At 37.6% G+C, this 15,887-nt stretch overlaps 1 protein-coding gene across 1 annotated transcript in view; it reads right to left on the reverse strand.

The window, feature by feature from the left end:
• Nucleotides 1–298: 298 nt before the first annotated feature.
• Nucleotides 299–15,887, reverse strand: part of ELP4 (elongator acetyltransferase complex subunit 4) — a 146,064-nt gene continuing 130,475 nt past the window's right edge. Inside the window, exon 10 of the mRNA XM_042785353.1 lies at nucleotides 299–831. Within this exon, the coding sequence (XP_042641287.1) occupies nucleotides 700–831 (132 nt within the window). The 3' untranslated portion in view covers nucleotides 299–699. The remainder of the gene's footprint in view (nucleotides 832–15,887) is intronic.

Genomic DNA, 15,887 nt, shown 5'->3' on the forward strand with positions numbered 1-15,887 from the left:
TTCAAGTGCATTTTAATGCATGTAGTAAGCCATAAGGTAAAGTAATTATCTAGAATATATTCAGATTCAAAAAACAAGCATTCTTAATTACTAGCATATTAGGATAAAAACTGTCTTATATATTTTAAAGTTATTATTACATATTTAATAAACAAATGTAAATATTTCCTGAAATTTAAGAATGGTATTTCAATTACAAAAATTAATGTTTTTAAACCCATAACTGTGCAGTTTGCTTTCAGAATAACACATGACAATGAATTACTTAGTTTCATTCCTTTATTTCAATAAACTGTCCAACTTATTATTCAGACAAAATATTAAATGTAAGTATATAAAAATTCCATTGGGAAAAATATCCCTTTTTTTTATTGTAAAAAAAAAAATCTAGAAATGAAAGGGTGAGAGTAATTTTCATATTTTAAGGAAAGGAACAAAATACTGTATGTTTCCAGTCGAGCAGAACAATGGCAGGACCCAACATAACAGAAGCTTTAACAAAAAGCAAAATCCAAACAAGCCCAAAATTAGTACAAAGAAACCAGAACAAAAAGAAGAAAAAAAAATGCGGCACCATATGATGACATGTATTTTTAAAGACTGCTGGGTCAAATCATTAAGAAAAATATTTACATAAGTCATTAACACTCATAATTAGAGTGTCATATAAATCTGAGTGAAACTGCTAAGTAGAAATCACTAGAAGTCCAGGTGCCTCTTGCCGATGGCCATAGCACCACATCCTGAGCTCAGCAGTTTGGCGGATTCTGCCAGATCCTGTTTGCTTGCGCGGCTCACTGTGTCTGACAAGTCTGGAGGCAAATGCAGTCGCTGTGGCAGGAGATTTTCAGGAGGGAGAGGGAGACAGGGAGAGAGAGAAGAGAGAGGAAAAAACAGGAAGGGAAAAAAAAGAATAATTGCAGCAGAATTTATTTTCCATAGCATATTTCAAAATGCAGTCTTATTCCCGACCTATCAATGTTTACTCACACAGATAAAACACCTCTCAGACACTTTTTTAGGCTGACCTGGAAACAGGTTTGTGTTTTCAATATACTGGATTCTGTAAATTGGAATAGATTTTTTCCTCATGAAAATTTTCTAAACAAAATCCAAATCTGCTCATGGCATTTAATTTCATCTATATGCATTTCTCCTTTAAAAACAAGTGTTTTGCCTGTATGTCAACCCATACATCAAATCCTTTGATTTCCATGGCATTACAGTGTAAATATAGTTTTATTTCAAACATGCACTTTGTGGCAGAGTCTGAAAATAAATGGTGTGATCGTCAAAGGATGGAGAGGGCTCACCCTGGTTGCAGCACTGTTTTACTAAATGTTTCTTCTTCATATTCTTCTGATAGTTGTTAACAAAAACAAGCAGTGATAGTAGTTGCATATGTATAGGGCAATCATATATGCTAATCAAACCTTGCCATTCCTTGTGAGTTGTAGGAACGTTACATCCAGTTCACAAATGAGGAAATTGAGACACAGGTTACATCATTGTCCAGAGGCACATAGTCCTTCCATAATAAACCTTAGTTTTCAACTATGACAAAAACATTTCAACTCCCCCCCTCTGAGGATCTTTTATACTGGAGATGTATAAAAGACATGACACTACCATCTAGCTTTTGTAAAGTAAGGTGAAAATTAATGTAAACCTGAGGCTTTACTTGGTTAATTACTGGCTTGCTTTTGGACAGTGAGGTACTGAAAGCCAGTCAGATGAGACAGTTGATCATCTTCTACACAGTGCAATAATTTATGAAACTGGTATGATGGAAGGAGCATATTTCTTGAAAGATTTAGTAGGCAAAGTCTAAACTGTGTGGCTCGTTTAAAATGCACATGCTTCTGAAGGGAACAGGATAACAGTAATGGCTGCAAAGCTATATTAGGAGGTTGTGTGGACTATCCTTTCTGCATTTGCTATGTTTTTGCTTTTACCACAACACATATATCCAGCTGCCTTTTATTCAATACCTTTGCAACTTTTTGTAGGATAAGAAATAAATTAAAAAGCATAAGAAATATCTGTATTTATAGTGGTCTGACGGTCTGACTGCTCAATTCATTGCTGGCTTTGAGATTGTGCAATTAGGTGTAACTTAAGAGGTGCTCCCATGTGCTTCCTACCACCGGCCACTCCTGGTTGTGGGCAGTGCTGGGAGGGGAACATGTGCTGGGTTACTGTCTTCTCCAAGGGAAGGAAATGCATAAAGTTATGCATGTATAGTAAGAAAGCCTGCTCCCAGGGTGAGATGATGTACCTCAGTGTTGAAATAAGAGAAATGCGTGTATTTGTAGCACTTTGCCTATGAAACAGAGTTTATGTATCAAAACCACCCCCCATATATACCATTTAATAACTGTGCAGCTCTTACATTTCACTGTATTAAAATTAGTGCTGTGGTATGGTATCCTTCACTTACAGTTCTTCCCTTATTCCTAAGAAGGTTAAGTATGGCTGTGGATGTGAACTGTGGTTTGTGATGCCTCATTTCTACATCAGCACAATATGAACTAGGGCATGGGCCTATCTCGTTTGTCTGCTGAGAAAAACGTTTGCTAGGAAAGAGCCAATGTACCACTTGGAATGCATGGGGGAGCTGCAACCATTGTAAAACGAAGGATGAGGAAAAGCTGGGAAGTGCAGGGGAGCACTTGGCAGATCTTTCAGTCACATTTTCTTTCCAAAAATGTGTACAGTAATCTGCTAGCAGGGTACAAGGTATCTGGTACGTGGGATGTAGAGAGACAAGTGGACTAATCCAGCCTTCTCCCACTCACTGTCAGCATCTCTCTGCCCTCACCGGGGAGCGGGAGAGGCAGCATCCTCTGTGGGAAATGTAGTACCGCTGCCTTCCTCCTGCAATTACAGACCCTTTTGCCAAGTCTGCCAAATGGCTTCAGAGGAAGGTGATGAAGAGCAAACAGAACTAAGACTCAGCAAACCCATCTTATGCAGGGACTAACTAATAGCACAGATGGGGAACAACTGTAAGCCCTGACACATTGGCCTGGACTTAAAATATGGACAGAAGAAAAAACCTTTGATATTTACACAGCCTCTTAGTCAATGCTGTGTTTGTTTGCTAATATATATTATCAACAGAAAATAGATAGAAGAATAGTCATAAATTTGCAAAGACTCAGATAGGAAAAGTAAAAATTAAAGATCCTCAGATTGGATGGTGGGACAGAATTAGGCTTTTATAGATATATTTGTTATGATACAGTGTTTCATTATACACACATACATTCTTCCACCATGTTATTCAGTGAAGAGGATGCACACTGCTCATTTAGTGACTGGCTATTCAGTATTTCGTTTCCTTGTCACTGTTTACTCTGAACTTTTCTGACTTATTTATTGTACACTATTCAAACCCTGTTCTCAAGACAGAATGGCTTTTCAATAGCACATGTCAGTATATAGCACTTGAATGCTTCACAAATACCAACTGTGTTATTTTCCTAATATTCTCGTGAGATAAGGCATCAAAGTTACCTCTATTTTAGGGACAGGGAATTGAGGCATATAAGACACATATCAAAAGGTATCTACTAATTTCAGAAACACAATCCGAGGAATTTAGGATTTGCTTTTCGAGAATGTTTAGCACTGTACAGCATTTCACATGATCAAATGCTAACTTCATTTGCAGCTGTGAGTGCTTAGTATTTCTTCAAGAACCCCAAGTCAGGCACTCAGGAAGCAAGAGACACAAAATAAGAGTACAGAAATAAAAATGCTGGGTTGAAGTAACATGATCACACAGAAGCTCAGTTGATATAGGCAGAGACGTATCGTACCTTCCATGATGTCCTTCGATTGTCTTAATTATGAGACCATCCCTCCTTCAATCCTTGCCCTCTCTACAATCCCAATTTTCAAACATTACAACAAATTGCTGGTTTTCCAGGAAGCTTATTTCACTGCGTATGCCACATTCATCCTCAGATCAGAGGTTTTCTGAACAATAAACAACACTAGTGTCCTCTGAAAACAATTGCATATTATCCTGTCATTAAGATCTGAATCACAGCACACGCACACATGCTACCTCTGAACAAAGCCTGAACAGGCATTTCAAAATATCATTCCTTAATTTTTTTGTAAGCAGCTTAAAAATATAAACAGGGCCACAAATATTAATCCTATTAGATATTTTAACACCATTAAAAAGATTCAAAATTTTAAGCCACAAACTGGAAATTCATCGCACAGCATTATACAGATATCCACAGGTTAAACAACAGGCCTTTATTTTTGGCACCAATAGGGACACTGCGGTCACTTGAACTAAGGCAGTAAGTGATAGCATGAATAGGCTGTGATCCTTTTTGAAAACCAGCATTACAGAACGATCAGACATTTTCACAGATATTTGCTGACCACAGAGGAACAATCACATTTAAAGTCCCAGTTTAGGACAAAATGTTTTCTGGTGGACAGACTTCTCTGCTATTTCTGAGGCTGTGACCTCCATCCCTTTCAACCTCTCTTTCTCTTATCAGTCTGATAAGAATCAGGCTGATTTTGCTCACATCAGCATTCCCAGTCCTTGTTGTCCAGGCCTCATGGTCTTCATGACAAACTTGCCCTTTCTCCGGTTAGCTGCACTCCCCAGCCTCTGCCTCAGCCAGTCTTAGCTTTCCACTTCCAAGCTCTTCATTCTTGCTCATGTCAGTCCTGGGTTTCTCTTGCCTGTTTCTGCCCATATTCCATCCCCTCCTCCTATTCCTAATGCCTAGGTCCAAATTCAGCATCAGGCCACCCTTCCTTGCCTCATCCCCTTGTCTTCTTCACCCCCTATTTTGTCCTCCTCCTCTTTCCACCTTGATCTGCCCTTCTTTCTCCTTCTGGCATTGCTTTCTGTCCCCCCTTCCTGCCCCTGTCCCCCTCCTCTGCACTGTGCCCCCTGCCCAGAGTGCAGGCATGGGCAGTGGTTCACTCCCTGGCCCAAAAAGCAGGTACATCCCTGGAAAAAGGTCAAACTGAATATGCAGCACTGAGCGTGTCTGAGCCAAGCAGGTACATTCTCACAGGACAGTAGAAACACATGCCTGGCATAAATGCTAGACATAAAATTGCATATTTTCATGTGTTCTTTTAAATAATTGTGGATTTTCACTAAAATATTCCAATGTGTAGATAAACACAAATCTTCCTGTAGCCTATAGCAAGCTGGCAGGGCAGTAATATTTTATGGCAAAATGGTCATAGTCTGGCAAAAGTAAATATGTATGTGAAAATAGGATCCTATAATTGCCCTCCTTGTGATAATTTCTTAAAGCCTGTATCAAAGAAAGGTCAAGTTTGTCAGTGTAAAAATTAGGTAATTCTGGAGTAAACTTCCTTTGTGTAAAGTTAATTGTGTACCTGCACTACTATATTCTGTTTAATTACATGATCACACACTATTTTCACCCATGCAGGCTGTCAGAAAGGTTTAAACTTAGGATCTCCAGAGTCAGACTAAGCTTCATTCACCCGATTAAGAAATAAGTGGCTACAGAAGAAGGCTATTCCTGTAGGAGGCATAGCCAGAGAAAGGGCAGGAGGGGAGTGCTGGTGCTTCCCGCCTGCTCTCTTTTGGGCAGGTCCCCAAGGCTTTGTGGTGGTAGGAACAATTACACTGAACCCAGCTAAGCTCACAGCTTTAGGGCATGCATTACGAAAGGAAAACAGTTCAGACAAAACTTAGTACATACTTTGCCTCTGCTCCTCCCTCTGCCTGAAGAAAGCTTCTAATTACTTTATTTGTTCTCAATGAGGAAAAAAAAAAAGTGGAAGATAAGAATATATAAAATGACAGGCTAGAAGGGACACAACCTGCTAGTCCAGTGCTGAGGACCAAATGTTTTCTGACACTGCTCTGCCTTGTAAGATTGGGATGTAAAGATCCAAGTCATGGCTATTCTAGGAACTTCCAGTGGGCTGGTACATTTGGTTAGAGACATCCTTAGAGACAAAAATACTGGCAAGTGCTTTTGCCAGTGTAGCTTATTGTATCGAGGATTGTTTTACAGATCTATTATAAGAAACAGACTTTCCAATGTAAGACTTTTTTTTCGCTTCAGTATTAAGAGGATTGACCAGCAGTTTTCCTAACAACCTCTCCTGATGTTGATTATGCATCAATTACAAAATGCATAGAAACAGTATTCAGGCTTTAACTGACTATAAAAGGGGTTGAAAATGAAGTAAAAATTATATGACTGAATCTAATTAACCAATGACAGGTTAAACAAAGAGCTAGCTGTTAGAGATAATGTTAAAGAACAGATTACTATACAAGTATCCACATAAGCTACACATATTCTTCTGAGGAATCTACTGGCACTGCATTGTGAAGGCAACTAGTGAAATCCAGTATTACACCTACATGGTATAAACAACACTCAGTTCATAAAATTGCTTTTCAGATTTGAGGAAATGTATGTCTGCACAGATTGTTTTTACACTGGCTAAAATAGAAATAATTGAGGTAGAAGACACTTAAGATACAGCAAAATTTCATAAAATTGATTGAGGGCTACTAAAATCACTACTAAAATTCCATCAAATGCTTTAACCAATAAAAAGTATAAAAATACTTAACAACAATATGATAAGCAGATTTACATATATTGGCAAAAATCTAAAACCAAAGTAATTCTTCTTCATATTATTCCAAAATAATTATCATGTTTTGGCAGCTATTAAAGTGTAATACTGTAGCAAACAAATACATAATAGCACGAGTGATGCAAAATCATTGAATCTCATAAAAAAAGAGGTGTTAGTTTGTTCTTAATTTGATATACATTAAAGGAATTCCAATGAAGTTAACCTTGTGACTCTTAATAGTTACATGATGCTTTAACAGCTAAGCCCAAACTTCCCAAAATCAAACCTAAAAAAACCCAACAAACCTTTACGATTCCATTTATTTGGATCTTTGACCAAAAAAATTGCTTATTAGTCTACTATGGCTGCAGTCCTGCCTTGGGGCAGGGAGATGGGTTAATGACCTCTCTAGATCCCTTCTAGTTCCATTTGCTACAACTCCATGAAGACTGAAGTCACCAAAGCCGAAGGGATTTCGTTTAGGAGGGAGAGAGGGGTGGGGAGAAGAATTTTAGGAATGCTAGGAAAATGAAAGATGCAGCCTCCTAGTTGGGGAGCTTTATATCCTACTTATTTCTCTTTGAAGCAGAACTCTCGCTATACCATACAGCCCACACAAGAGAGAAAAGGAACAGTCCATGGTACAGAGGCCGAGCTCCTCTTACTGTTTCCTCTTCTGGTTACGATGCCCATAATGCACCCCTTGTGTCATGTTTTCCCTTTTACGTTTTTTTTATTATTACATCATTTATAATTACTAGTAATAGTTTTTATTATCATAGTACCTAGAAATCAGCAGGAGGTTAGTAATGTAGCTTTATAAAACTTCCTCTTAGAGTGAAGAACCCCATTGCTTGCTTGAAAATTATCAAACTGTCAAATGATTGTCACCATTACCTGACTGGAAATAGATTTCTTGATAATGAATAAGATCTCACAGGCAGGCTGGGGAAAAGCACATGGAGGACTTTAGAAAAGAAAACAAGCAACTTACATATTAAGAAAAGAGGGAGCCAGTGGAGGGATGTCAAATTACTCCACAGCTGCTGAGCTGTCTCTTTGCAGTGAAGAGGACTGTCCCACACAAGAGGCTTTAGGTGCCAGTGCTCGCGGCCAGCTGTGATACAGTGCAGCTGCACACCCCCAAACTGTGCTGCTGGGTGACAAAGAGCTGTGCAAGTCAGAGATGGCAAAGCCCTGCCAGGTGCTCCCTGCTTTGCTGGGAACTCTGCTTGGGCCCTGGCCATTTTCCTGTGCTACCGCTGTTCAGGGCCTGACCATGGAGCTTGCTGAGCTGGGTATGATCCTGACTTGCTGCTCTGACTCCTCAGCTTAACAGCGGACTTGCCTCATAACTACGGATCTGTCTGGCAGTCACCAGCACTGGTGGTTGAGCTTTTTGTACCTGCTCTGCTCCTCTTATTTGGGTAGTGGGGGAAGGATTTAATAGCGGTGGCTGAGCTCGCCAGGGACATTGCGTATACCTGTAACCCAATGGCAACACATGGCACTGATTCTCTGCTGTGCTCCAAGCCACAGCTTCGAGCCATTGCAGTATGTTTATGTGGTGAGGTCCCAAATGAACAGGTTTACCTGACATCCCCACAAGTTGCATCTTGCAGTTCTAACTGAGGTAGCTACTAAATGGTTACAAACTCCTTAAGACATACACATTTCAGGAGCATCTTAGCTTTGCTAGTCAATGACCTTACTGCTTTTTTAACAGGTCATCATCAAGCACAGTAACTGGTCTTCTTGGCAAAACCAAACTACTACCTCTGGGCTTAATATAAACACAAAGATGTGCAGGTACAGAACTACATTTCTTATAGAGAGATTTGACATGGAGGTGACTATCAGTTTTGGCCTTTTCTCTTGCCAAGTTTGTGAATTGAGAGACATTAGATATGTGTATTATGATTAAATGAATTATCTTTTATATGATATGTAGTCTACTGGAGTGACATATCACTCATGATGACACAGCTTTCTAAGAACTCACCAATTTGACAGTACTGCTATGAGAAGATATAAAATTCTTAGTAAGGCTACAAAACCTAAAAATACTTATGAGTTAATGTAAGTTCATTTCTCAGTGACAAAACAGTAAGCACTTTACCACTGAAGACATTATAAGCTCTCACAGCAAGGACTAGAAAAGTCGTATCAGCCAGCCTAGGCCCATGTCAGGCAGAAACCATATAATAGTCCTGAAATGTGGTTCACAAGTAGTGATAGTGTCTCACCATCTATAACATCTATCTTGTGGAGAGAATGGCGCCAAACTATCCCCCCATAACTACATTTAGGTCTTAGGCAAACTATTTTTAAACTCTTTTACTATGGAAACTCTTACATTCCCGTTCAAATGACAATTTTCTCAGTATTTTAACAAATTCAAGAGATGAGACAACTGATAACTGTTTTTCTGTATAATGGACATGAACTCAGTTTCTTCTTGTTCTGCTATATTCACAGATGCTACATTACCATTTTAAAATCACAGCAATGGATAAATTTTCTAAACTGATTATAAAGACAAACCACAACTTTTAAAAAGAGCATTCTAAAATTTTCTGCTTTTTAGGTTACGGTGATTGACTTATAACTAGTCACAACTATATCAACTCATGTTAAAATAAGTACATCTACCATATGCGTTTCCTGTTTCTTTTTTTTTTTTAAGTTGAAGAATAATCTGAGCCATCAAAATTAATTGTTGTTAACATCAGGTGTTGAGAGAAGGCTTCCACAAAGAATGGCTGATAAATATACTTCTGTCTACATATCCCTGTCTGTCTGCTAAAGGACACATTGCTAATATGAAAAATATTTTTTTTATATATAGCTAATAATACTTTAAAAACTTGAACACAATTCTAAAACTCTTACTTTCCATCACTTACAGAATTTAAAATGAAATCAGGGTAATTCTCACTTTCACCTCATTTGCAGGACAGTGATGTTTTATTATTGGTTTCCAGTACTACAAAGAGATTATTTAAACAGTGACTTTAAAGACACTTGGCAAAATTAAGAACCATTAATAAACCCACTTCCTTTTGTGATAGATTTTGTAAAAGCAGTTTTACATTTCAAAACGCTGAATCTTAATATGTGCCTCTTCAGTGCAGCCTTCCAGTGTATCTGCTTTACAGAAGTGATATGATAATATCCAGGAGAATTCAATTCAAACTGTGTTAATTCATTTGGATATGCCACATGGTAGTGTTTCTGTTCTCTGACCAGAAAACTATGCTTAGTACTTAAAATCTGAATTCCTGAGTCTGAATTTAAAACTTGGTTTATTTAAACACAGGCTGTTACAAAGTGAAAATCCTTCAGATATATTTCTACCAATAAATTCCAGTTCTATACATATTTGTATAAAATGAATCCCTATGGGTTTTTCAGATGGCTGAACAAGTTCCAGTAACATGTGAGCAGAGATGCGTAGGGTTTTGTATATGCAGCATTAACTACTACTTTTCAGTGACAGGAAAGTACAGACAATTGTCTGAACAAACTCCTTCATTCCGAAGAGAAACTCCAAGATGTGTTAAAGATGATACACTACATGTAAAGGGACACAAGGGAAAGATAAAAATATCAGGAAGATTTACTTTCTCTGATGCTTGAGAATGCTGAGTGTTTGGCACCATGGAGTGCTCTAAATCACATGTATAAGTAACAGACCTGCATTATACTATTAACTGTAGTCTCTGAATAATGAAGAAGCTCCCTGTGTTATAAAGGGGGCTGTATTAATCAGTGATGGTTATAGGCTATCCAAGGACTACAGCTGTTCAACTGCTTGTCTGATCCAAAATTCAGAGAACTACATGGTAATCTTACAACCAGAATTGTACCAAACACTTACATAGCATACTATTGTAATACTTACTGATCCAGCTCTTATCAAACACAAACTGAAAGACTCTCTCTGTCCTGAAGAGTTTACAGTTGGAATACACAAAGTGGGTAAAAAGGAAGAAGTGAAAGATAAAATACCAGGCAGAAGGAAAAATGTCATGATATATAAACAACTATAAACAACTGTATTAATGCCAAAGCTTTTTTTTTTTTTTTTTTTTTTTTTTTCATTCTAACTGGAAAAAATATTGCATAGAAAGGCAAGTGAAAGAGAACAGGCATAGGGGAAGAAATTAAGTGACAAAGGGCTGAAGAGAAGATTGAGTGAAGTAAGAGAAAGATGGAGGGCAGGAGGAGACATTATCTAGGCATGTTATAGTTGAGATTGGATTACATTGTCTAAATGTTGAAGGGGAATACTGTTCTAAATTCAAACAGTAGTTCATAAGCCTGATGGTATCTATGTCCAAAACAAGCAGAGTGACATTTCTCCTGTAGATCTGTACTTTTTGCTGAATTTCTCCTCCCTGAGTTTACGTAAGAGTGTGAGACCTGTGATGCAAGTCTGAGTAATTCTAGGGCTCTCAGGGTAGTCTGAATGGATGCTAATGTTCATGTCACATTCTCTTCTCTGATGGATTCATTCAACCTAATTGCAGCTGTCTAAAAGTCAGCCTTTCAGTTTAACCTATATTATATACTTAGGATGAGATGAATCACCCTTGCAAGTGCTTGCCCAGCTCTTCTGATTATTCAGGAAATCTGGATGACTAGCTTAAACTAAATTCTTAACTTGGAGTGTAAAAGGTCAAGGAGAGGAATTCAGTCCTACAACTATATGAAGCTTCTCATTGAGTCAGTGCCTTCACTATATCTCCTCTTTATTTGAATGACATTGCAACATGCCATAAAATACAGACTTCGTATCAAACCACAGATGGCTCACTGGAAACGTTCCAGAGTTGCTGGGGATGCCCACACTGCTCTACAACAACTTAGGTCTCTCTGCTGGGAAGCTTGAGAAGTGTTAAGACACTGTTTGTACAAACAAAAGCTGTGTAAGTGAGGAGGAGGAAGAAATAGCATTCAGAGACAGAAGCATCTGTTCTAGGAGGTCCAACATATTACAGTGTTACTGTCACCCTCTAAAATTTCAGCTAAATTGGAAAACTATCCAAATGTTTGAGTTTGCATCCAAAGCTATCTGTTCAAGTTCACTATAACCTATCAAGCTTCTGTCTCAGTTTAAATATTTTGTCACATCTCAGGAAACTCATTAATACACCCATTTTAAACCCACCATTTTATCTGAAGATGTGTGCAACAACACAAATAACTGATAAAATGTATCCTGCCTCTTGATAAAATTGTCCAGATAGATTTCAACACCTCACAGAAAGGTTATGCTCCAAGTCAGGTAACTTGAAGTGGCAAGTGTCCATTACAAGTGCACTTCAATGCCTGATTTGACAACTCAAAACAGAGAGACAACAGAAATGCAGACAGACTTCTGAATTGAACAGTTCTGCCAGCGACTGCTAAAATACACATTGCCTACAAGCCTCCATTGATTTCAAGTATCCAGTCTCTATAGATCCTATGAAATTTAGAGTTTAATGAAGTGTTTTACTAAGAAGAACAGGAGAAAATGGGAGCTGCTCTGAGACCCTGGACCAGCCCAGCTGTGGGGTGCCCCAATGCTGTCTCAGCAGTTTTTCTAGACATTGTATACATTGGCAATGCTGATTTCCTCCTACATACCGGTTGCAGAAGTTCTGAGTACAAACACAAACACAATATACATACAAATGTGCACATTATGTATGACTGCATATGCGTTACTGATAATGGCCAATGTGTCTACCCACAGAATCGCTCTGAGACATGCAGTATTGCTCTAGAAAGCACTGAGACAGTGTGAGCTGTATTGTTCTACATACGACTATACAACGCAAACCACCCATACAATATGTCCCTGAATGCCTCTGTTTCAAGAGACCAATGTCACAGGTTTGGCAAGTTGCTGGTTATGAAGAAGGAGTGTGTAGGGCGGCAAAATGTAAATGCTAGCTGAGGGGGGTATTGTTGTTTTATACTGGGAGTAGTTCTATGCTCAGTAGTCTATTTACTTTTTTAGGTCAGCTAGAATTAGAAAATTTCCATTGCTAGGCAGCCCAGCACATCTGTGAAGCATTTCGGGGCGTTCAGACCTGAAGCACGCGCTGCCCAAAGGGAAGATTCATTACCCCATGTTACATGGCCCTCCAGTCCCTCCCTGAGACGGCACAAGGGCTTTGGCAACAGGAAAGCATCTTAACTTTGTGAAGAAACATATTACATGACCAGAACATAACAATTAGCACATTTGTAAAGCTTCAGGGATAGGAACAATTTAATAGCTTTGTCAAGCAGACTAATTTTCTGGATCTTTTTATCTTTTTTTTTTTAATTATTTTGCTTTTCGTGCATAGACAAGTTCTTCTTTGCTACAGGTATTTTCTGAGTCTGCCTCACAGGATTATTATATGCAGAGAAACACAAATTATTCAATTACTTTAAAACAGTGCCAGAGAAATGAAAAAGTGCTATGTAAGTGCAATCTATTATTACTAATCTCCATTTTAAAAGCAAGTATCATTTAGATAGATAAATGTATTGCTGCTTTACAAAATTATGCACATTTATAAACCAAGACTGCTAAACAGATGACCAGTTTGTTTATGTTTGCAGCTTTTCACAAGCTAGAAACTTCAGCTCTGTGATGGCAAATGCCACTGTCAGATGTTCCACACTAAGGCAAAAACCAGGACAGAAGAGGAAAAAAACATACTTGTGCTATCATTGTCTTTTAAAATCTGGCACTGATATAGGAAGTATGTTCAGTTCCTGCAACTCCCAGGTAAAGATGTAGACATTATAAAATTAATATTTTATTATCTCTTATTTTCAGTATGAAACCCCCATGATTCATGAGGGCTACAGTTTAAAACTCCAGCTAACAAAGCCTTTTGTAGTATTACTGCCAAATAATCTTAGACTTCAGAAATCACTAAAGTGTAATTTGATATCTGTAACATTGGACCAACCTGTTTTGGTGTGAAAACATACTGTGGCGTATTTTTACTCAGTGATTGATATTGCTGATAGAAAAAAATATGAAAATCACATTGGTGATCAAGTGGTCATGTTGACTACCCTTTGGCAAACCAATGCTTTAAAGGAAGTTTAAGCACAGAATGAGAAGTTGCTGGGGAAAGGTTAAAAGACAGGTCACGCTAATTCCTTTTTAAATGAGTCTGTTGAAGACAGAAGGACTCAGTGTAAACTGAAACAAATATATTAAATATGAATGACAGAAACTAGTATCACATTAAATGCAAGACTTTTGTGACATTGAGATTAAAATAAACATTACTACTTATCTGGAAGCTGGGGGGGAAGGCTGAACATTTAAGCATATTCCTACATCAAAAACGTGTTTTGTACAGAAACTATATGTCAAATTATAGTTATTTGCTTTCAGCTGTTTCTAGCAGTTATTTAGTTTTGTACTTTTCATGTGTCAGTATTTTTTTCATTTCACTTCTTTATTCCCTACCACAAGTAAGTCTCTTTAGAGCAATAAGATCTTTAAAATCCCTTTAGTGTTTAGAAATGCCAACAATTCAGTAGACTATACTTGATGAATAGGCCAGATAGAAAAACCTGCCTCAAGTTTTTATCTCAAGAGAAGTAAGGTGCTTTGAAGAGCACTTGATTTGAGATTTAGAAGCCTGCTGCTATTCAGCCAGACACTCTTGAGAGCTGTTAAGTCCTGACCCATAGTATGAAAACAGGTTGGAGGGAGGGAATAAATACTAGTAAGAAATATATTTTGTACTCCCTGTATAATTATTTCTTCTAAATACCATTTAAACATTTCTCCCTATAAATAAGTAAAAACCTAAGAGACCTGGCAACCTTATCAGACAATCTTATTTGAATATTTTGAATGTAGCTAGAACTTGCCGGGGGGAACAGCTACAGCACTGGAAAAAGATGAGGCTTTAAAGGAGAAAAAATACCTAAACGGTTCTTTCCATTTGAATAGACAGCACTGACATATTAAAGCTTCGTATTTTTGACAAGACACATAGAAAACAAAGAGGTTTATATTTCAAAATATGCAGTGGAAGAATATGAAATGGCTTGGTTTGCTATAATTATAAAAAAATATTTTTTTCACCCTTTACCATTGCTTCCACAGCCTAAACCAATCTCAATACCAGACTACAGTGAGTTCATTCAACATCATAAAACAGTCAGTTTAAAATATCTGCACACCAATAATAATATCCGATGAAAAGCCAGACTGTAAGTCAATCCTTTTATAGGAATATTTGTTCTTAACAGCTTATTGTGCTTGAGCACATGCTCTCTCACTCGACAGTACTTTAGCTTGCTAACTGGTTCCTTGAATCAGAACTTAGTTAATAATGTAACACCAACTGACCACATTATTTTGGCAAACGCCTCATCAGTATCTTCTGCTCTACTTTCTGTATCTTCGAGTTTCATAGGGATATAAATGAAAAGGCAAATCTAGGTCATTCCTGGCCTGAACAAAAGAATTTTTGTAGTAGTATAAATTACTGACCTTAATAATAAGCCTGTCTTTCCCAGTAAACCAGGTAATCCAATCCAAATCAACTAATTAATGGTATCCTCCACTAACTAACAATAACTGTAGTATGCAATCCAGTGAATTCGGGAGAAATATTTCTATGTTATTTCTAAAGGTGTTACACTCAAGAAACACTCCATTTCCTAAATCAGAATAAATTTTAGGGAAAGTGTTCAACTGTTAGCATACAGTCATCACTATTACAGCAGCTGTTTTGTACTGACTGACAAACATCTCTATACCTGAGACTATTTGGTATCCTGTATGGTCACTTTTACTTGAGAACATTCACCCATTAAATCATCTTTATAAGCTCACTGAATGTCATAGATTTAGCAATCTTTGTAACAGAATGATAAGGATGATAAGACTTTTTGAAATTAAATACATGATCGACATACAAACATAGGAAACAACTTACTGAACAATATTGTTAGTGGATTTCATTGCCACAAGAATAACAAGACATAAAGTAGGAAATAGCCTCTGTGATCATATTGCTGTTTTATCAATCCAGGATACTGCACTTAAAGCACCACTGTGAACAATCAGACTAGTCTACTGATTGCAGGAAATCACAATTTTTAATTCAGAAAGTTTCGTTACTCTGAAGTTACCAATAGGTAAGTTTTGAAGCATAAAAAAAATCAATAAATATTTTCTAACAAAAGTGCCTTCCTTTAATAGTAATAAATTGTCCTCTCTGTTTAGGATCATTATTTTTAAA

This window comes from Tyto alba, unplaced genomic scaffold, assembly GCF_018691265.1.
Source record: "Tyto alba isolate M040663 unplaced genomic scaffold, T.alba_DEE_v4.0 Super-Scaffold_8, whole genome shotgun sequence".
Lineage (NCBI taxonomy): Eukaryota > Metazoa > Chordata > Aves > Strigiformes > Tytonidae > Tyto > Tyto alba.